This window comes from Conger conger, chromosome 14, assembly GCF_963514075.1.
Source record: "Conger conger chromosome 14, fConCon1.1, whole genome shotgun sequence".
Lineage (NCBI taxonomy): Eukaryota > Metazoa > Chordata > Actinopteri > Anguilliformes > Congridae > Conger > Conger conger.
Genome location: NC_083773.1, coordinates 24,758,115 through 24,781,035, shown reverse-complemented (window position 1 = coordinate 24,781,035; position 22,921 = coordinate 24,758,115). Strand labels below are relative to the sequence as shown.

Below are 22,921 nucleotides of genomic sequence, written 5' to 3'. Positions count from 1 at the left end.
AGTGTCCTTAAAACTGTTTTGTGCATGCTTCTTATGTCACGTTGAGAAATGGATGTATATTTAATGCATTCGCACTAATACGTTATAAGGTAGACAAATGCATAAGGAATCGATGTGCAACACACCAATTTCAAGTGATACAATATAAAAAGTGATACAATATAAAAATATTTAACACTCCTACTCATCCACTTTCAAATTCTGATACAGCAGAGACCACATCTCTATCCTGTCATCATGAACCCATTTGCTTTATTCTGAGGATTCTTTCACATAAGACTAAAACAAGCTGGAATCATTTCATGCTAGTGCAAAGTGTAGAATATACATATTCACATGACCAAAGTACCATTTTGTTGCATAAATACTAGTCAGCACCCCACAATCTCAGTCTACACTATACTTGGACTTCGGAAGTTGATCAGGAAAGGAAATAGACTGTGCCTTAAGTTTGGTCACATACTGTATGGTCAGAAAGTGGTCATGATCACTGTACAATCACATATGTTCTTGATTTCTAAACTAAATGACTGGTCCATTGTTGGATGGATCATTTTGGTGAATTTATTTTAAGACAAAAATACTTCTATAGCATTAATAAAATGCAATATCATCACAATAAACTATATTAAAAACCCCAGCTTTTTCATGTAAAAAAAGAAAAATCAGTTCAAGTTCACATCTCTGTTAACTGCCAGTAACTGAATCAGCCAGTAAAAACAGGCCCGAGATGGGAGTTAGACATTTGTTCTTGAGATTGTCTGTGGTACAACTAAAATGGGGAACTTGTCAGGTCATGTGCTTGGTCAACCACCAGGTGGTGCGGAAGAGATTTTAATATTGGCCAATGTATAATAGGTCAGCCTCAAATATGATTGCAATATACATATTCTTTGGATTCTGACCATAATCTGACTGCTAATTTAGGAAAATATCACTACTTATTGGAAATACTGAAATTCATTTTAATCAACATTTTAAATGCTGCCAAATTTCCTACTTTGTTTTCAACTTCAAGACTGATAATAATGTGCACAATAAGTATCATCATTTATAGGAGTTTTTTAATTATGGAGCACAGATTCGTGGCTCTCTGGTTCTGAAACCTAATCAGTTCTAGCGGTTTGAACTGTACCTGTACCTTATTTTCCTACATGCATCCGAAAACCTTTCACTGCGTTGATGCAACACAAACTTTGCCACAAGAACATGGGCAAATAAAGCAAGCCAAAAGCGTTGACCAGGTTTTAACATGTTTCTTGTTCTTGTCTCATGAGTAAAAACGTTAAAAACCAGATGCTTTTTATTTGATCGTTGTATGCACGTTACACTTCAGTTCGAGGGCATGGCATTGACACAATGTAATGGAACAATCCGGAATGAATAATGGTGCAGTGAAATGTACAGAAAGGTGGTGGAGAGGAGCGCACACCCGGCTTTGAGACCACTGCATACAGTACAGGCTTCGTAAACATTGCTCAAAATTCAAAGCTGGCCTTGGGTCAGGAGTGGTCGAGAGAAGACTCCTTTATTTTGTCAAAAAGTCCTACAAAGGCACAAATAAATTCACAAGAATATCAACAATTAAGCGTCATGCTCCACTGCATAACTACACCGTTGCAGCAAACTAGCAAAAGACACAGTGTTTAAAGACGCCTGGAGCCAGGCTGGGATTACACCCTGTACTGGAGACACTGCCTGGAGGCCTGCTCACGCAGGTAATGCGTGTGGTGTTTTTAGCAATGAAACTGAGCTGTGGTCATTTCAATGCCAGTCTAATGCAACAACAATATGCTACTTTGTATCAACCACCTCCCTTCTTCTGTTTTCACATTTGCATTTGGTCTCATTGGCAACAAAAAAAATCATTAAAATACTACATTTTGGCTTTGATCCTCATCCTGATCTTCGACACTCTCTCTCTCTCACTCTCTCACTCTCTCACTCTCACTCTCACTCTCACTCTCACTCTCACTCTCTCTCACACACATGCACACACATCCTACCGGATAAAACATGAATACAAATAAAAACATTTGAAAGTAATATGACAAAATAAAACAAATGTCAATACAGTGCAACTGAAATACCATCCTTAATACGATTTGGCTTATCCAACAGTGATTCTAGGGCTAAAAAAAGTCTAAGAACATGACAGTATCAATAAATCAATATCAATAAATATCATTTCATCAGATGGATCAGTTATTAGCACACAGAAATAAATGATATTGGAGCATTTACAGTATATAACTGGCACCACACAAAGCCAAGATCATTTCAACTGACCTGGGATAATCAAGCTCTGCAAGTACAGTCTGTAACAATAACCCCCCCCCCCCCCAAAGAGGATCCGCAGGGTCAGTTTGTGCATGCAGATCAGGCAGAAATCAGAGAAAACTCAATCTGAGACTTCAAGTCTCTCACACAAATACAATATAGCTTCATAAGGCCTGGCTCAACTGTTTCTTTGTAAAAATCGTATTAATAGCATATTCAAAAACATATTGATATGCCTGCAAATATGATTAAGTGCACCTTTACAAACTGTTTTAAAATAGTTTCCTTCAACGTTTTTTTCAGAAAATCTTAAGTATGAAATTTTAATGGCAACAAATGTAAAAAACAACAACAAACAAAACAAAAAAAAACACAAAAAAAAATAAACAGTAACAAAGGTACAAATAAATAGAGAATAAAAATGACTTCATCCATAACGGATGTAAACAATATCAAACACCACAAGTGTTTTTTTAAATACCCCAGTGATAATTTATTTAAACTTTGGTCATTTTTCATCCATTTGCTTTTCTCATGAACAAAACAACACTGTCAACCACTAAACACATATTGCCAATGTAAACATTCCTAGACATTATTAAAGTGAGTAATGGTACAGTGTGATGAATAAAACAGGGCAACACTGCAGGTGTCCTAATACCAGGTGGCAGGAGCACGGTGTGTTTTCTGAGCACGCCGGCCCGCACCTTTTGGAAAATGTCCTTCATCGGTTGTCTTTGGCAACGCTGTGAACCATCCAGTTCACCTTCGTCTTCCAGCTTTCCCGCAGAGCCTCGTTAAATTTCACTTTGAAATTCTTCAGGGCCTCTTCCTCCGACTTCCCAAGAGCTAAGGAGTCCTACGACAGAGGTAGAGCAATGGAAACAGTTTAACTCAAATCATACTAATATCTAACTTCTGCACCAGGAAAAAGGTTTGTGTTCATTACGTCTGTGTGATGACTCCAACATGTCATTGATAATGATTATCACCGGAGACCAAAATCACTGGAGGAGCCTCCTTGGGGACCTCATCCTAAGCGTTTCAACTGCTCAAAGTGTGTCCTAAAAATACATCCTCTTTAGGCGCACTGCCTTCAGTGATTCACTGACGGTCTTTTTCTCACAGGCCCCTGCAGTCAGAAATAGGCAGGGGATATGTGTGAGTCGCTTACCTTGAGGTACTGTATGTCCTTAGAGGAGCTGAGCTCAGGGAGCCCTGCGGCCCTCATCAGAGCGAACAGGTTGACAAACAGGGTCGCGTTTCGACACAGGATCTTGTAGGCCTGCTCACAGCACTCACGGAACCTGTAACGCACAGGACGCACGACACAGTTCAGCTCACTCCACAGAAGATGCTGAACTTCAGTGCTGCTGATCCTAACAAGCGTCACTTGCCGAGACCCAGATGGTTTTTACATCCAGCACTATTTGCCACTGTTGTTCATAAAACTCTCTGGTACCATCGCTCTATTCCGCTACCGGGAGGCCAATTCTAGAATGCATCCAGAAATGATATTTTACATACTTCTACTGTGTTAGATCTGCGTACTGCGTAGAACTGAAGATGTATTCCTTTTTTAAAGATAACATGTAACAATATAAATCATTGTGGGGTGCAGAAATCAACCGAAAACTTGGGAAGTGGAGAAATTTCAAAGGACCTTTCGAACTTCTCACTGTTGTTGGTCCTCCCCTGCTGGATGACATGGACAAAGTCGTATGTCAGGATGAAAGGAACACGTTCTCTGTTGATCCCAAACTTGCTCTTGAAGTTTCCCAGAAAGTGACCAAAGTCTATGTGGAACAGCTGAAACATAAGAATGTACAGTGTCAGAACAGGGTGGAAACTGAAAATTAAATAGAAGAACAGCCCTCTTATGGTGACTGAAGTAACTGCATTAGCAAAATAATCAATTGGTGGCTAACGGGGTTATCAGGCGACTCACACACACAAGCCAACGCCCTTCCATGACTACACTGTGGTTAATATATGTACAACAGAAATACAGCCACTGCTGTATTTCTGGGAAGGTCAAACAAATCTACTTCCCTATGTACAGATGGAAATGTGACAAGAAGAGTCTGCATTACAAAACACGACCGTGCATTACATTGATCTGCATAAATCAATTCAAATTAAATTTTGCTTCTTACAGACACCATCACAAAGATGCTCTACAAAAAAAACAAAAAACAAGCCTGAACTAAACCCCTCCCCAAAAAACCTTTCAACAAAAGGCAAAATAGCGCCCCCACCTGGCCGGTCTCCCTGACCATGATGTTGTCACTGTGCCGATCTCCGATCCCCAGGACATAAGTGGCTACACAGTAGCCAGCACAGGACAGAGTGAATTCTTCAATGGCCTGGTCCAGTTTGTCCCTGAAGGCAGAAAGGTGCAAGAGGGACACGTCACACCCTGTTTCCTTGCTCAGGTGATGCTGAGTGACTAACTTCAATCTCTTTATCACAATAAGGAAAAGGTCAAAGGTTTATCTATGTGTGTGTGTGTGTGTGTGTCTCTCTATATGTATGAGTGGATATGTGTGTGTGGAGTGTATAAAATGGTAGGAAAGGTCTACATTTTCTGTGTGGATTGTGTACTTTTTTTTTAAAATCTGCAATAACGGTTAACTTATCGCATGCATATAAACAATAAGGACTGAAGCATCGCGTTGTGATACATCCGTCACTTTCAGTGTGTAATCACACTGCAGGCCCTTGCAGGACCCCAGGACACACTCCCTGTTGTGTAGCCTCTCATCGGCATTATCGACTGGCTGGGGTTTCAGTCCCACAAGCCCGGCCGGCCATCTTGGGCCCGCACTGGAACATTGTCATACGAGCCTTATGGATCACAGGCCCCGTGTTTCCCAGCCTGACCTCTGCGGGAGTCGGCAGAGGCTGCCCCCGCGTCCCAGCGCCCGCCCGCCCTCCTGCACGCGGAACACCAACGGCTCGTTTCTGAGAAGAGCCTGGAAACGCGAGACGCGCGGCCGGCGAGCTCACCCGCACAGCGATAACAAAAGCGCTCTTGTGAGGACGAGGTTACGACACTTCATTCCTCACGACGTGAAACCGGAGCAGCAGGCGTGACCGCAGAGAGCGGCCAAATTTATAATTTACCCCCGAGGATTCAGCAAAGTCCAGCGACGGGGGCCAGAGTGTAGGGCAGCCGAGCCCCCTCCAGCTGCACACCAGTGTGCTCCTCACAGAAAGGTCACTCACAAAGAGCACACACAGCCTGCTTCCACTGCACAGCACCCTGACTCAGCGCTTTAATCGCCCCGGGCTGATCTATACGCGCATGAATAATACTCCACTGCAGCTCCATGAGAATGAGCTACAGACCCGCTCCCCACAGCGCTTTCAGCTCACACGAAAACAGCTTCTGCTGTTGTGGAATTAATACAGACATAGACGGATTAGTCACTCCAGATGGGGGGAGGGATTTCCCCCCTCGAAGGGAAAAGCGGGGAAGTGGAGTGGCCCGGATGCAGCACCCGGGAGGACAGATCTGGGACCAGGTGTAGACTCAGATCAGACTCACCCCGGAGTCATATCAGACTCAGCGCGGGGTCATATCAGACTCACCCGGGGTTCAGATCAGACTCACCCCGGGTCATATCACTCACCCCGGGGTTATATCAGACTCACCCCGGGTTCTTGGACTTTAGCCAGTTGAGCAGGGCGTCCTTGTTGAAGGCCGCGGTGGCAGCACTGTTGCTGTTGTTGCGCTGGATGTTGGCGATGGTGTCCGAGTTCTTCACCACCTCAATGAGGCCCGTCTTGTTCCCGGTCGAAAGGCAGCCGTAAGGGATCATCCTGCAATTACCGAGACACCCATAAAACGGAGGCACACCCTCTCCTGGCCTGGAGCATTCAGGCGCATTAAAGAGAAAGCTGACTGCAAAAAGTAATGTAGCACACTGGCAAACCCCCACAGTGAATATAACAAACTTTACTGAGAGGCAAATGAGGGGGGTGGAATTTATTCAGGTGTAGCACCACCAGGGTAATTCTGTTTGTCTGAACTGCTCTGAGCAGCAGCCAAACCCAGTGCCACGCCTAATGGCACGACATCCTGAAGGAGAAACGGACATGGCACCACGTTTCTCTTTACAGTTTGAGCGCATTCGTAAATGACATCACAACGTCAGGTACACACACCTCAGATCCAGCCCCTCCTTCTTCCACAGAACCTCCATTAGCTGAATCATCTGGAGCGTCAACATGTCCTGTCGAAGATCTGAGTCACAGAAAAAACCACGTGTGATGATAAACTGCGATAAAACATCAATTTAAATAAATTACCGACACAAAAGCACTTGTATTTCTAACTGTTTACTTCTACTACTAGCGGTTTTGTTGTTCCCTGCTGCTCGTTTTAATTTGCTTAAAGAAATAAGCTGGCAGTCATGTGTGCAGGATTGGGTATTTTCATCCATGATTCATTTCTGGAAGATGCAAAACTGCCATACTGCAAAAAAGTGTCTTTCAGTCTTGGAATGAGACCTTTTTAAAAAAAATTGTTTTTCACTAGTTGTTTTGGTTGAAAAGTGAAATTGTCTCATCCCGTTGGTAAATCCTGAAATGAGTAAAATTGTCTCATCTCATTTAGCAATATTTTTTGTCTCATTTAGCTCTTTAGCCAATTATGAGGCTAAAATACTAAATAAAGGTTAGACTTATTTCTTGGGTTTTCACAGTGTCTCTCACCATCGCCATTCTTGAAGATGATGCCCACAGGATCCCCCTGTACCCTGTCGTTCTTATACACCAGCCACAGGGGCTTCATCTTGGAGTCCATGTACTTGCACCTGTCCGGACTGAAGCACACGCACGGCAAATTCACCACGGATGTGTCGAGAGAAATCTCATAAACAAGGCTAGTGTAAAACCACAGAAGCTCAGCAGGTCACTCACCACACCAACACGCACTATATATCTGCAAACTCAATGTTTTAAGTGACTAAGAGCAAAATGCCCTATATATTTTAACGTACCATAATTATTGTGCTATTTATCCACCTACCTCTAAAATATGTTGCCAGCATCAAAGTTCCTTGTTTTAAATGCACTATATCAGCATATAACCCCTGATATGATCTGAGAGTGGCTGGCATATTGATTGTTTGTACAGTTGAGTTGGAGAGTCCCTGTCCCTGTCATTCTCTACCAAAAGTGCCAGCCATACATGCACTTTCTGACCATGGTCATCAAGGAATCAGTGTTTTGAACACTCTGCATGTGTTGTGAGTCACTCACAGATGAAGCCATCACATTCAGCTTTCAAAAAGCCAAAAATCGCAAGTCAACCTTACAGGGCAGCCAAGCATTCAATCTTGTAGTTCCTCATAGCGTGTAGTTCCTCATAGCGTGGAAAGAGGGATGCACCCAGCCTTGGCTGATAGTACACCACGATAACACAAAAGGCACACCCCAGCTGTCAGACTTGCTGAATTCCTGAAATGAACCTGAAACTAACCTGCATCAGCTAAAAGTGTGGACATGTTGAGGAAGTGCACTGCAGATCAGCGCAGTTAATGAGTGACTCAGCACTAAGGCTGCAGTGACCTGTGTGAACAGGCAGGGTGCTGGGGAACATGGGACAGTGGAAACCACACATGGCTGAGTTGTAGAGTTGCAGCAGGACTGAATATTCAAATGTCCACACTAAATTTCAACCTAAGATCACAAATTGATTACTTGGTTCAGATTTCAAATGCTTATTAAATTACAAAAAGAAGAAAACGGGTTATCATATACGGTACGACGAAGGTTCACGATAGCTTAAATGATTATATTGGAGGCCACAGACACTGGAGCTTCAGAGGAAGTGTAAATCTAGCGGTGAGGGAGGGAGGTGGGCCCGCACCAGATCTGGGAGAGGATGAGGCTGGGGTTGAGGGGGGACAGGAGGTCGGACAGCGCCTCCTGGAAGGACTCCTGCTTGATGCACTGCTTCATGTCTCCCGTGATCAGAGCCCGAGAGCTGGAGCTCTTCTGAGAGCCCGACTTCACAAAGTCGTTCAGGGACTTCATCTTGTTCAGGGCTTCGTTCTGGAAATGGAGAGAAAAGAGCCACATCGGATTGAGGAACGCCCCCACACTGTTCACCTCTTGTAATGGTAAATCAACTTTTCTTGTAACCTAAACCTTGTAACCTCGATTCCCAGGTAAGACACTGCCTTTGCACCCTTGTCCATGTTACTTAACCTGCATTGACACAGTATATATCCAGCTGTATATATATGAATACTATGCACCAAATGCAAAAGCTCACTGGATAAAAATGCCAGTAATGTAATGCAGTATACAGGACCCCTGGCATTATGCACATGTACCATTTAACTGTGTTTAATAAAATAATATTTTATAAACACTTTAATATACTTCTATTTATATGATATAAATAAATACATTAATAAATTATATTGTAAATGGACCAGTGCATTTTGGCTGCAGTGCAATAACAATAATAAAAATAATGCATTAAGAGTCTTTCAACACACTTTGGCAGAGGTCTAACTTGCACCCACTCTAAGTAATAGGATACTCTGGCCCATTAAGTAAATTGGCAGTCCAGCTTGCCAGATTTGGTAATGGCACAATCCTGACAGGCCCTTACTGTGCCTCACCCAATACGTTCTTTCTGTGTCTCTCCTGATTGGCCATTTCTGAACCTCACCTGATTGGTGCTTTCTACGCCTGGCCTGATTGGCCCTTCCTGTGACTCACCTGCTTCATTAAAATCTTCATGTGATTGGTGCTTCCCCGGCAGTAGGCTTCAAGTATGAGTCCAAAGCGCAGGCTGACGGAGGACACGTGCATTTCTGACCTGCAGGAAAACACGGACCTGGTGCAACCTTACTCTGTCTCAACAGAAAAAAAGAAATGTTTCCCCACCCAATTCTGAGTCCCAACTTGTATTCCCGAAGGCCTGACCCATTGCTGAAACATGCACTGTCAATTTTGGCAGCACGTTACCGCCCTCCTCTAAAGCAGTCTACTATCTGAGTTGCAGTCACAGTTTTTTCTTTTTTTGGGGGAGGGGTAAACTTACGCAGTCAACACAGGCAGAGAGACTGCAGGGAAGGACTCTAGTGACCAAAGACATCACTCCTCCACAGTAAAACTAGAAGAAACCCCCTCACCCCTCCAGCTCAAACTCCCGGGTAATGTGACAGGTAATCACAGTCAGATTGAAGAGTGACCTGCAGGTTGCAGGAAGCATCACTTCCCTGCAACTCACTGTCTCATCAGAGCGAGCAACTGCTCACTTCCAGTCCTGGTAGAGCTGCTACTGTATCAAACACAATGTATCCACACAACTGTAAAGCAGTAAAGTGTACCTGAGATGCCAAAACAAGAAATGGCCAATTTTCTTGTTGGAGAGGGCTCTTTCCAGAAGAAACCTTGATAAGTCACAGTCCAAGTATGGCTCATATTTCAAAACTTGAGCTAGTTGCAGCAAGTATTGCAGCAGTTCCTTATCACTGCAGAGGAAAAGGAACAGAATAACCCTGACTCATTTAAAAAGCAGACTGAGCTGAGCAAACATAAATACAAACAAGACTATCCCCAAATCACTTTCACAAGAATACCTGAAAGACATTTTATTAGAAAAGCTTATGGGAAAATGAAGGATGTTTATAGGGAGATATGAGGGACCTGTTCAAATGTACAGCAGTGGAACTGAAACATCAGATAAACCTGCCTGAGTTTTCGGAGACACCTGATGGTGAAGGAGCGGACATTCCGGTCTGGAAAGCTGTAGTCCAGCAGCTCCAGCGCATGCAGGGCAGGAAGGTCGGGCCACTTGCGCAACATCGCCACCATCTGGGCAGGAGGCAAACGTGACGGAGAACATTAAAGACTTGTTAATGTTGGATGGACTGCAGTATGACTGCTGCCTGTGAACTTTGCAGAAAGCAGGTTAATCTAGTCTGGTCGGTCCTCTGAACAAGCTACACACTGGGCTCATGCTGAGAGCAAAGGCAGATTTTTACAGTTTTATTCCTTTTTCCCTGATAAAAATCATTTGAACATAATTAACTTAATTCAGCCTTATGAGGTAGAATACACCCTGCCAAATCCTGAACGCCTAAAGCCTCATAGGCATATAGGAGTATGCATGAACCTTTCCCAGTTTATATACACAGTAATAGCACACATAGAGCTGAGAAAACTGCAAGGCTAAACCCAGCGAACAGCGAATATGTAGTAAAGTGTTAGTTTCTGAATGTGCAAAATGGCCGCCTGACCAATGAAAGAGGCTGCCCGGTGGGTGAGCTGCAGACGCCCCACCTGTGCCACGTCCTCGTGTTTGCTCCACTTGGTGATGAGGAGCAGTTTGGACAGGCTCTCTGGGAACTTGTCACGCAACTCGTAGCGTAGCTTCCACAACACCTCCTTGTCGTCCTCAAAGAACTCTGTGTAGTTCTTATTCTCCACAATCTCAGTCAGTTTCATGCGCTGTGAAGAGGATAGTGCACTGAAGGAAATGATGGACTTCTCGGGATGGTTCAGCTAGTAAGTAAATATCCCTACTTCTACTGTTCTATGGCCTGTACATCCATCTGTGACACTTCCATTGAACTGGCAGTCGGCTTATTCTAGTAAACATGAGTGTGAATGAATTAAGTCTTCATGACTCATTATATTCAAATGTATTATCGTTGGCAGGCGCTTTTATCCAAAGTGATGTACAATAAGTCCATACCAAATGTCATCGTAAGAAACATCAAGTCTGGTTCACACAATAAAATCCATGGCTAAGTCTTTAGTCGAAGTCAGTAAAACTATTGCTTTAGCAATAGTCTTAAGCTAGAAGTGAGGCACAATTACAGGACATTACTGTATGAGAGACAATAAAAGAACAACATCAAAATGAAGATACAAGTGATACATAAAAGTGCTAGAAGATCAAGATGGAAACTTACTGAACTAATCTAAAAGCTCTGCAGTGCCATGGCCAAACACTCTTACTGGGTCAAATGTGTGACTTGGACATAACCCACGCATAAGTCTCTAACATCACTAAGTACATCATTTTATATCATTGTATGTGCATGGCTGACACACGATGGCAAAGTGCCATTTTACTGTGCTGATATTGTAAATTAAACACAGTATTGTTGGATGACATCATGAAATTGATTACCTCTTCTTTGGTGACCACAGTCTTGCTATCCATGTCACTTATCTGCCAAAACAGAGGAGGTTTAACAAGAAATCAGTTGCACTCATATAGATAATTTCATATTTGTACATCAAATATCTAAATGAACTCTCATAATTTCTGTCACATACACACACACTTACAAAGTGGCTCTGATTAAAACAAAATTCTGCTTGGCTGACTCCAGGCCACCATAAACCATATATATGGCATACTGCATCCAAGAACACAGTGTCAAGGGTCACCACTGCTAGTGTGCAATATCTCTTTATATGCATAGAATATAGTATCTCACAATCGTGAAGGATATCCCCCCCCCCCACGGTTAACCTTTGCTGACAATGTCTTTCCATCAGAGGTCTATGAGTTTCTCATGAAACACCTGAAAGTTGCACTTGTCACTTTCCCACCAAACATGCCCAACACAAATCTCCCCTCTCAACAGTCATTGAGGTCTCCTTTTTCACCTATGTTGACCATAAATATAGGCCACCAGGCCACAGCCTTTAACATGGAACCACAGATTTTTATTGCTCTGGCTAACAAATTTTTTTATGTGTTACAATGTTTACAGTGTTACTTAGCTCACAGTTATAGCACACTGCCCTTTGTCAAAAGCCTTTGCTTACAGTGTACACAGTACACAGCTTTTAGTCGGTTACTCTTTCAAACACGCTGCCACTGAGTGCATCACAACACTGGATGTTTAAGATTTTACCATTTTAGTTTAGTTTAGTCTGCGGACTGCTCAAATATGCAAGATAGACAGAGACGTAAAGTGCAACAGAACAAAATGAAAATAAACTAATCAGTGGTGAGAACAGAGATAATGAAGATAACTGCAACACTGACACACAGAATCACAGGAAGGTGAGCATGAGCAGACCGCTGTGATGGGGCCTACCTTGTCAAGGGGAGGGTAGTAGATGGGATGGGGTCTGATATTTGGGAAGCGGATTAAGAGTCCAGCTGTGCTGTCGGTGTTGGGGTTGATCTCCACAGTGCCCATGGGGTTCAGCAGGTCACTTTTATCATCTGCAAACACACCACAGATCTCTAAATATGGTCACTTCTCTCCACCAGAGGGCTGAATCACAGCACTCCCTGTGTCCTAATACCAACTGCTCCAACAGATCAGTGAACTTCAGTTTTTTAGTCAATGCAAGTGGTGTATACGTAGTTAATCAAAGTTTCAAATCAAACAAAGTTTCTCCATTTCCCCTGTTGATCGTATTAGCTTTCCTCTTGGAAAGAAAGGAATCTTAAGCATTGCTTCTCACATAACCATTTTTAATAAAGTAATATACCCACGTTTCAATATCCCCCTCCATAAGAATGAAAAACCAGAACCTCAGGTACGCTGCTTGTCCAACAATAATAGCAGGTCATATCGTATCATTATCTAAAGTTCACCAGCAGAATTCAAGTAATGTATATCTCATATAATCTGAAATATCCTTCATCATAACCAGAACCCCAGGTTGACATCTAAATGAGGATGAAATTAATTCATCATGTTACATATACTGAAACACAAAAAGGGCACAGCAGTCCTCAACTGGCCAGCTCAAGATTACTTTTTCAGGATAGGTTCAAGATATACTCATCAAGCACACTCAGAAACTGTCTCCACTCTTTATTCGAGTCCCGTATAATGTTCCACTTCACACATGTGGCCGCTCCAAGTCTCAGTGTCTAGTTTTGCACATTTTTATAAATACAGCCAATTTTAAATCCTAGATGTAGGGTTCGTGACAGAACGGGGGATGCCTTGGTGTTTTTACCCATGGGAGAGGCTTCCCTCAGTAAAGTACCTGGAATTGATGGCCAAGTGGAAAGGGAGTACTCTCCAGTCTTCAGCTGGTCCTTGTAGTCAAACACCATAGTGTTCACCCAAGATAAAGAGCAATCCTGCAGGGACCGGCAAAGAAAACGTAACATGGAAACATGTCCGCCTCTGCAGCTTTACAAATTATTCAATGTCCACACTGTGAGTCAAACGGTCATTTACGTTTTGCAAAATAGTTTTTCCTTTAATACACATGAAAGTTTAGAGTGAGGAATGGCAACGAGGTTCAGAAACGGTTTGTGAAATGAGTAAGAGTAAGATGAAAATCAAAGCGCAAACTTTCAAAACAACAACCTGGACAGCTCACGTCACTACTATGTACTACTACTATGAGTGATAACTGTTTAATATGAAACCCCAAAGGTGACCCCTTCATCTGTGATGAAGTAGACTTTGTTAATCTTACAAGCCATTCAAAACATCTTAGACATCAAATATCTAAACCTAGCATATTGCAATAACTTATTTTCATTTGTCTTTTGAAAGTGTAAAGCGTTGAGAGTATAATACCAAATAACCAAAAATAATCATGTTCCAATGAATCAGATCATATCAAATTAAGTTTGAGTAAATGAGTAAAAACGAGATCTGTCGATACACTGGAACTGTACAAAACATGCCAGACAACTCCAGACAACAAGAGACAGCAGCTGTGTGCTAACAGAGCAAAAGCAAGCCTACAAAACAGAAAAATACTGTCACTGACGTCTTGAGATGTGTTTGTTCCTTCGCACTGGTTTCACCCAGACTTCTCCACTTAGCTCACATTATGGGGAAGTGGAGCCAGTCAGAACACTGGCAGACCGGCATCTGCGGTATCAGAAGGTGCCATTTCTGTCACATCCCCAATCTCCTGCTTCCGAGCAACCACTTGCTAATATACAGGGAAACGCTAATTCGGGGTAGTTTTTTATTTTTTATTTTTTTATTTTATTTGGCCCAAGCCTCGTTACTCAATGTGTGACGGCTCAACTTTCGCCCTCTTGTTTCGGATATTTTTCATTTCTGCCGCCTGAACCAGATCAATGTTTAACTTTATTTAAGTTGCTCACAAATTCCACAATCCTCAACACTTAGTAACTGTTTCTAAGGAAAAGCATTTGCAGGTGTTAGTAAGGGCAGGTGCTGGCTTCTATCGGATCAAACATTTTTGACCCCAGTTGCAGCTGGCAGTTTCATCGGCCGAACAACAAACATGAAGAGGGAGACTGAGGGAGAGAGAGAGTGAATGCCTGAGAAAGTAGGGGAATGAGAGAGAGAAAGAGAGACTCATACAGTAAAAAAAAGACACAAACCAAAAACAGAAACTGACAGCTTCTGGGACTATCACATTATATAACTGCTCAGAAGGCCATGGCAGTGTTTCTGACCTGACACCATTAATGCTTATTTTACGCAATTATGCCTGCGTATTACACTGAGTGACGATACGTGCATCACACAAAACATTCAGAAAGCACTTTATCTGCTAAAGCTTATGAAGAACTTGTGAGGACATATTTTGCATTTACCCTCTTAACAAGACTGTACAGGCTTGAATGTTCCACAATACAAATGCCCACTGCCTGTCTTTCTGCTTTCAACTACAGTAACTTACATTAAATTAATATATCATCTTTCTCTTCTCAGAATCATTTGAAAGGCACAAAGGGTTGTTCCACATTTATTGTTCAATGTATGAAAAATCAGGAGTTTTTTTCCCTATGAACTCCAATAAGATCTGTAGATGAAACGGTAACAGATTGCATTTCAGTGAACGCCTCACTCCGTCAGCTATTATTCACAATTATTTCCAGGACTCACAGCTTTCTTGTTCTTCTTCTTGGTGGAGCGTGGCTTCTTGCTCTTCTCGATGACAGCGTACAGTGCAAAGCAGAGCTTGGTCATGCGTGGCAGGTCCCCCACGCTGATGTCAAACTCCAGCTTCTGGTCCCACAGCGGCTCAGAGCACACGCTCACCTCGTTGCTGGTCACCATTTTACAGAGCAGCTCGCCGCCATGGAAGAGGCCTGCCTGGACCACCAACTGGAGACAAGATCCAAGAGAAGTACCGTTAAAGCAGCAGCCTAGCCATTACAGACAAACCGGCAGGCAATACCCTCCATCACCATCAACCATCAACCAGCACGATGCTGTGGCATTTGTTTTCCGCCATCCAATCCGCAGTACACAACTCTGGGAATGGATGCCTTTTCCTGGATGGCATGAATAATAATAATAATAATAATAATAATAATAATATATTTCATTTATAGAGCGTTTTTCAAGGTACTCAAAGACACTTTACATAAAAGTGATACAATGATTAAAATACAATAAAATGGCACACATTTCTTTTTAAATCAAAGTATAGACAGAGACATTAAATGAAACATTAAAAGCAGCTTTAAAAAGGTGAATTTTGAGGTATTTTGAAAATGGAAAGACAGGAAGAGTTTTGGAGAGAGTTCCAGAGGGTGACCACATCTTTTCCTGGGTCTCCTGAAATGTTCTTGTGAAGCCAAGTGGTTTGCATACCACCTAGTGGCTAAGGCGCTTGACTGGGACCCAAAAGGTTGGTGATTCAATCAGTGCAGCTGCTGGACCCATCAGCAATGCCATTAACCCAACGTTGCTCCTAGAGGGACTGGCCCCTGCCAGTCTAATCAACTGCAAGTCGCTTTGGATAAAAGTGCCAGCCAAATAACTTATGAAATGGAGCTTGATGAAAACCATTAGTCTGTGCATTAACAATACAGCGATCAGTAACTGGCCTTTAAAGGCCTCCAGTCAAGGGAGTCCGTTGTGGTCTACAGAGGACAGAAGCTCACTGTTCACACGTGGCAGTGCGTTCGTCAAAAGCCCCTCCCCTCCGATCACGCCATCCCATCGGCCCTGCTAGTTCTGTGAACTGATTAAAATCTCTATGACCGTGAAGGCCCTGAATGCTGCTCTCAATGTCAGTTGAAGGTCGTCTGGCTGCGCGGTCTGGCTGGCACTGCGGCTAGGTCTGAGGGGACTGTAACAGAATGCCAATGCGGCAAATGGCGGAAGTCCTCCTGAAAATGGCTGGGGGCACAATCTGGTCAATACCAACCTGGGAGGGCTAAACCTGCGCAAAATGAAAGCGTTCTGCAGGAAGCTCACTGTCACAAACCCATTGACCCCACCATCATGTAAAAAAAAAAAAAAAAACAGGCAGACTATGATAACTAAACACAATCTTACAACCAAGCTAGAGGAGAACTTTGCATGACATGTCAGCCTAATTTCTCCATTTTGCTCATGTGTGCAGATTCCCTTTTGACACACTTTTCACAGATGCAGCTCCATGCTGTGTGGTTTACTACTGTAAGACAGGGGAGGGTGCAACCATTCTACTACAACTCCCATTGTAAATCTTCAACAGCTTTCTCAAGTCTTTCTCAGCACATACGAGCATGTATGCACAACCCCTACATCCGGCCTTCACATTTTCCTCCACTCTTTCCCCGCCCCTTTTTTATCTTAAAAAAAGAAACAGTTTAAAAAAGACTAACCGCAGAAGAGGGGTTAGAGTGGTACGGAGAACTAGTGACAAAAATTCTGCCCTTTTCTAAGAATCATGGCCTAACAGGGAGGTGCTAAGGCTAGCTTCTCCCCACTTCCTGTTTTGAAAAGTTTCAACAAACCGCTTCTGATGAATTATGGGAAATATGTGGTCGGGTCACATGACCATATCATCGGAAGCGTGCATCTTCTCCTCCCACCTTCTAAAGACAGGGTGTCAGTAAACAGCTTTGCTGAAGGCGACGAGCGAGCAAAACCACCCACCTTCATTCCTTCATCCGCGTTCACCCTGCTGCCTTGCACCAAGTGGATGCAGAATGGCTCCTGAATGGACCAGAGGGAGGATGTAGTTTGCTGTTTGGAAAACAAGGTGGATTATCAATGACAGTTTCCCCATGTACAGTACCGTCCAAAAGGCCGATTCCTTTGCTCATTTCATACACTAAATACCTTTGGGGTTGAGATGAACGAAAGGTCATATGTTCGAATATGTTTAACAAATCTAGATAAAAATACCAGGAAATAAAATCTGAAATACAGATCGGTCATCTCATGTACATCTTTCGACAACAGACTCGATTGTCTTCAGTGTAAAGAAAGGAATTGGCCTTGCTGTTCCTCTACTTTTGGAGCGGACTCTATTTACCTTACAAGCACATTTAAATAACTTAAATCACTGCAGAACCAGACTGGCTTTGTCTTTAATAAACGCTTATATTTTTTACACCAGACTAAACCAGAGGGTGAGATATGTTTTGACACCCCTGAGCTTTGCTAAGCCAGTGAAAAGCTGAAATGAGGAACAGTGCAAACTCCTAAACAAAACAGGCTTTTAAGATGGGCTTTTCAGTTATTTCTTCATGGCATGACACAAATTCAAACTATACAATACACACCGTTGAGGTTCATTTAGCAAAAAATTCAAGAACAAAGAGCTTCACCAGTTATCACAATTTAAGCTCACAATCGAGCATTTCAGTGTTCTGCTAGAAATAAAATTTCTACAGTTACTTTGCCATGGTGCCACAGTGCATAACATAATCAGTAAGGCCGGTGGGAGGCCGCTCAGAGCCATCTGCTGTATGCCACTGCCACACCTCATGTGAAATTTCGTCTGAAGACAGCCATCAATGATCCTACAGACATGCAGCCCTGTTTTTCAGGAGGCCAGGAAAAGGCCAAAGAAAACCGCCTGACCCAAACCCTGTCCCCGGTGATGGCAGACGCGTAAATGAGTAAACTAGCACGCAATGCGTTTCCACCGGATGGACTGACGGGTTACTCTGCTATTTCAAAGTCCAGAATGTTGGTTAAACTTTGAACAAGTGGAAAAACATCATGGTGATCACCTTCTTGAGGGGCAATGGGGGGGGTTTCGATGAAGACCGGGATTTGGAGACTTGGCCATTCAGGCCGCCCTGCTCCTCCTGGTACTTGACGATAGTGGAGTGGTGCACCATGGTCAGGTGTGGGGTCAGGCCGCTATGCAAGCAGGTGAATATGTACTGAGAGGGGGAGAAATTGAATGGATTTTAATAAGGCAAAGTTCAGAATTCAGTTCTTCAATCAGCATGAGTAATAATCATTACTATCCACATCATTCCTGATAAACTCCTTTCAAATGTTTTCAAACATTCTTGTGAGATTTCAAATGCAAAAATAAATGCTGTGGAGCACAATAGCGTAAATGGGCCAACCAATGAGGCTGCACCACTTCTCCAAGCTGGTAAATATATGACTCATCACTGCAGGTACTGCTGTTTCAATTTCAGCAATGTCTCGACTGGCTGGCGCAATTTACCACAGAGAACTGAGCTGGCACAGCACAGACAGACACACAGGCACACACACATAAGTGTGCACACACATACACAAATACAGACACAGCCACACACAGTCACACACACATACAGACAGACACAGACACACATACGCATGCACAGGCGCACACACACACCCACATACATACTTCCGCACACACACACGCACACACATACTCACATGCACACACACACACACACACACGCATAGACCCACATACATACACATGCGTACGCACACACACAGAAGGTTTTGCGCACGGGTCCTGGGTTACTCACTTTGAACTGGCACAGGGGGTATTTGCCGTACATGAACTCCCACCTGCTGCTGACCTGCAGCGTGTAGTCCTCCGGTTTCTCCTGCTTCATGGGTCTGAAAACAGTGGCCTTCTTCTTCAGTGCACTCCGCATCAGAGACACTGGAGCATCCTGAGGGTCCAGCTGAAGCATGAAGCTTTCCTAGCAGGGCCATTCAAAATGAATAAGCAGTAATACAGACATAACGTTAATAATGGTTCAGCCTGTAAGCAGTCAGAAACAGGTTTAAATCAGGAAACAAGGTTCTGTCATGAAAGTTTCAGTTCGGTATTACAGGAACACCCAAGAGACCCAGACAGCTGGCAGAATTAGGAGGACTCACGTCGCTTCCTTCAAACTTGACGTTGATGATGATCTTCTTGGTGCTGCGCACCTTCAGGCTCCCGGTCTGGGGCAGTAAGACGCAGGGTTCGAGGTCGCAGGGGAAGCTGTACTCCATCCACTGCTGCCAGTGCAGTCGCTGGCGGTCCAGCGCCTGCTCCTCACAGAAGGACCGCATCTTGGAGCGGAACTCGTTCACTTCGTGGTTCTTCAGGGAGTCAAACTCATGCAGGCCTGGTAAAAGCAGAAATATGGCAGCAATGAAAACAACGGCACTTCCACTTGAGACTGCTGGAGCAGACGACACTGCAGCAGCTGCACCCATAGCAACAGCGAATGCAAGGTTATGCTTCATATTAAGCAGTTAAGGGTAATGGACTGGACAACTACAACAAAAACTGCTATTCATACAAGAAAACGGTATTAAAAAGGACATAGATAGAAATCAATAAGACGGGAATCAGATTACTTACAGTACATCTCAAATGATGCACCAATATCTACACAAATGTACAAATATTTCTAGTGTATTTTAATTACATAGAATTATTGAATTACATTAAACTAATGGTTAACACACCTACCACCACACAGCATGCTTTCCCCTGTGGTTTAATGATTGTATTTTCGATACGCAAGGAAGTTGAACCTCAAATGAGATGCATACAAAAAGGGTGAACGTTTACAGTAAGTAGAAAAGCTCTTTGGTTTGCAGCTGTTATGGTAGCTTAAGTTTTGCTTAGTTAAACCAGCTCCATACCCAGCTCAAGCTATGTTTTCAAATAGCTGGTAGCTGGTATTTCAGGCTGGTCACAGCTGAATTTTACACCAGGGCAGCCGTTTGGTTCGTAGCTCTTTGGTGAACAGTTCTCTGGTTAGTGGTTCGGTTAGCGTTTTGGTGACCAGCTCTTTGGTGACCAGCGCTTTGGATAAAAGGTCTTTTGTGTTCTTGAGAGTTTGGGGTGGGGAGGGGTGGGGGAGCAGACCTTTGCCGATGAGCAGGCTGATCTGAGAGTTGATCAGCTTCTCCACGCGGTCTCCCTCACGGGCCACCAGCCGCAGGATGGCGAAGAAGGGCCGGACGTCACAGAGACGGCGCTGCTCATCCTCCAGCTCCTCCTGCTCGGCCGTCTGGTTGATGCAGGTGAAGACGTAGGCGTCTGGATCGCCCAGCACGCTGAAGAGGGGCTCGCTCTTCGCGTTACGCCATACCGTCTAAGGGAAGCCATGCAGATGGGGAAAGGGTCATTTGCAACACTTTCCTTATCCCTTTAAAATAACTGCCATGCCAGTACCCTCTACACTGCCATGTCTCAAGTACTGTCTGATTGCTGTGGTACAGATGCTCCAGAAAAATTATCTGTAAATCACGTGGATGGTAAATATGATTCACCATCATATTAGTCATTCTTCATTGAGGAAAGTTGGTCAGTGCACCACTGAGAAAAATATTTCGGCCGCACTATATTGAACTGTAAGCTACTAATATTTGAAACTACATTGTATACTAGTGTACAATGCAGCAATTTGAAACAAGTGCATGAGAAAATAACAGCCACATACAATAACTTCTGGTAACTTATGCTGGTGGTTTATTGTACTTAACCACACAGTTCTCCCAAAAGTTCCCCAAAATGTAAGTGTGGCTGGTATGCAACAATGTGTTTCTACACACTTCCTTAATAATAGAAACCAAAAGTTTCTACCTTTTAAAAAAAAAACAATTGTGTGCAGTATTCTCAGAAACGTTTTCTTGTTTCAAAAGTGGAAAAGAGAAGAATGCCGTTGCATGTGAACAGGAACAACAAAGTTTGACATTAATAACTGTTCACATGTGCACATGTAGAAAAACATGTGTGATACCAAATCACGGAACCGTCAAACAGCCCAATAGCCTTCCACAGAGAACAACAATAACAGAACTTAAGAGCAGCAGCAGACCCATTCATCATTTATCAGAAAAGGAAGCACATGACACCGCTTCCTGTCTGATTAGAGTGAAATTAGATGATGGTAAAGGCAGGACAGTGGGTATCAAAGACAGAATCTGTCCTGCAGCGATGCCAGCACTCTGTGCAACATGTCACTTAGAGACTATTTTTACCCTATTATTATTTGCCTGATCAAGCTGAACAAACAAAGAACCATTCACATTAAACCCATCAGGAAATGCAGTCTGGGACCCAATGTCAATTCAATAACCTTTCCCCCCACCCTGCTCTCTGCAGCTACCACTCCATTCAGCCATCAAACAGACATCAAATGCAGCCTGCTACCACCCCCTCCCCACCCACACACCACCCATTTCCCTCCCCCCACGAACACACTTCCTCCATCCCCTCCACCACCACAAGCTTCACCTGCAGCACTCAGCCGACACATTACTTTTTAACTTTTCTCCCCTCCCACTCTGGAACTGGCAACTGTCCCTCCAGTCACCGGTGTACCTCCCTGTAGCCGGGACAGGTCCACCACCTCCAGCACACTCACCTGGGAGCCAGTGACGGTTTAGCTAGCCCTGACTTGAGGGGAGGCACATCGCACCTAACATGAGCCCAGTGGGCACCTAGCATACCGCTGACAGCAGCTCAAACCGCAGCAGGGCTCTACAGTGTACAGCTCTGACTATGTGTACTGGAAATATACTTTAGGATTAAATCTACTAATTGGGTTGCATTAGCATGCTCCTACATTTTTCTGCTTCTACAGAGCAACCCTGACCAACTGAAACCCTCTCCTTGTGCCCTGCCAGTGGACAGACTCCAAGTCCCGTCACAGTGGGCTTATGATATAGCCCAGGCCTGAAACTGCACTGTCAGCTAAAGGACCAACCAATGGTGAGAGCCTCGGGCCAACTGCTAGCAGGGAGTTGCTGTTCCAGAAGATTCTTCCTGACCTTTTTGATGGTGCTGATGGTGTCACTGCGTGACACGGGGAGGCACAGGTAGATCCCAGTGGGCAGCAGGAAGTCCACCTGGATCTGCTGGCTCTCGTTCTCCCAGATATCCAGCATGGCGTGGACCCCTGGCGGCATGGTGACTGCCACTCATCTACAACCAGGTCAGCTGCTGGACAGACAGACAGGAGAATCATTCACACGGTTTCGTGAAAGGACTATTATCATATGTGTGGGTTCTCCTTATACAAAGAGGAAGCATATCATCAAGACACCTTTTTTCCCAAGAATCGAAAGGGAAACCTTACTTAAGCAGCTTCTTCCCTTCCATCGCTCCTGTGTTTACAACCAAAAAGGTATCTGTTCTCAACCCCGTCTACACCCCCAATATCACAAGGCTCACGCGCCGACAAAATTTCAAGATATTTTGCTCGGGCAAGCAATGAAGGTAGCCTTGTAACATCATATTGCAACTGCTGCCAACAACTCCTACTTAACTGTCATTTGCAGAAAAATCATGGGGTAGCTAGCTTTAGCTTAGCGGTGATGAAACTGACCTACTCTAGCCACTGCTAGCACTGCACTGATGGGGCTTTCTGCTCTAGCCTGTCTGCAAGCACAACAATTCTGTAACATAAGCATGCATATTCACAAGTACTGTACATCATTTCATTGTCACTTTAATTTTTTTTTTGTTGCATCTTTACATAGTCCATCTATTACCG

General features: G+C 43.7%; 1 protein-coding gene across 4 annotated transcripts in view; it reads right to left on the bottom strand.

Annotated features, from left to right (window-relative positions):
* Window positions 1-1,285: 1,285 nt before the first annotated feature.
* pik3cd (phosphatidylinositol-4,5-bisphosphate 3-kinase, catalytic subunit delta) overlaps window positions 1,286-22,921 on the bottom strand; it is a 36,646-nt gene continuing 15,010 nt past the window's right edge. For 2 of the 4 annotated variants that reach the window (XM_061219471.1, XM_061219473.1), the window contains exons 2-23: window positions 22,197-22,368; window positions 20,287-20,515; window positions 19,302-19,534; window positions 18,941-19,120; window positions 18,191-18,346; window positions 17,106-17,195; window positions 15,117-15,338; window positions 13,279-13,375; window positions 12,369-12,499; window positions 11,447-11,488; window positions 10,591-10,758; window positions 10,001-10,122; window positions 9,636-9,779; window positions 9,022-9,121; window positions 8,159-8,343; window positions 7,000-7,109; window positions 6,451-6,529; window positions 5,938-6,105; window positions 4,539-4,662; window positions 3,944-4,089; window positions 3,455-3,587; window positions 1,286-3,139 (exon numbers count right to left, since the gene is read on the bottom strand). In XM_061219471.1, coding sequence (XP_061075455.1) covers window positions 3,005-3,139; window positions 3,455-3,587; window positions 3,944-4,089; window positions 4,539-4,662; window positions 5,938-6,105; window positions 6,451-6,529; window positions 7,000-7,109; window positions 8,159-8,343; window positions 9,022-9,121; window positions 9,636-9,779; window positions 10,001-10,122; window positions 10,591-10,758; window positions 11,447-11,488; window positions 12,369-12,499; window positions 13,279-13,375; window positions 15,117-15,338; window positions 17,106-17,195; window positions 18,191-18,346; window positions 18,941-19,120; window positions 19,302-19,534; window positions 20,287-20,515; window positions 22,197-22,334 — 3,132 coding nt within the window. In that variant the 5' untranslated portion in view covers window positions 22,335-22,368 and the 3' untranslated portion in view covers window positions 1,286-3,004. The remainder of the gene's footprint in view (window positions 3,140-3,454; window positions 3,588-3,943; window positions 4,090-4,538; window positions 4,663-5,937; window positions 6,106-6,450; window positions 6,530-6,999; window positions 7,110-8,158; window positions 8,344-9,021; window positions 9,122-9,635; window positions 9,780-10,000; window positions 10,123-10,590; window positions 10,759-11,446; window positions 11,489-12,368; window positions 12,500-13,278; window positions 13,376-15,116; window positions 15,339-17,105; window positions 17,196-18,190; window positions 18,347-18,940; window positions 19,121-19,301; window positions 19,535-20,286; window positions 20,516-22,196; window positions 22,369-22,921) is intronic. The other 2 variants (XM_061219474.1, XM_061219470.1) reach the window with 1 other exon arrangement.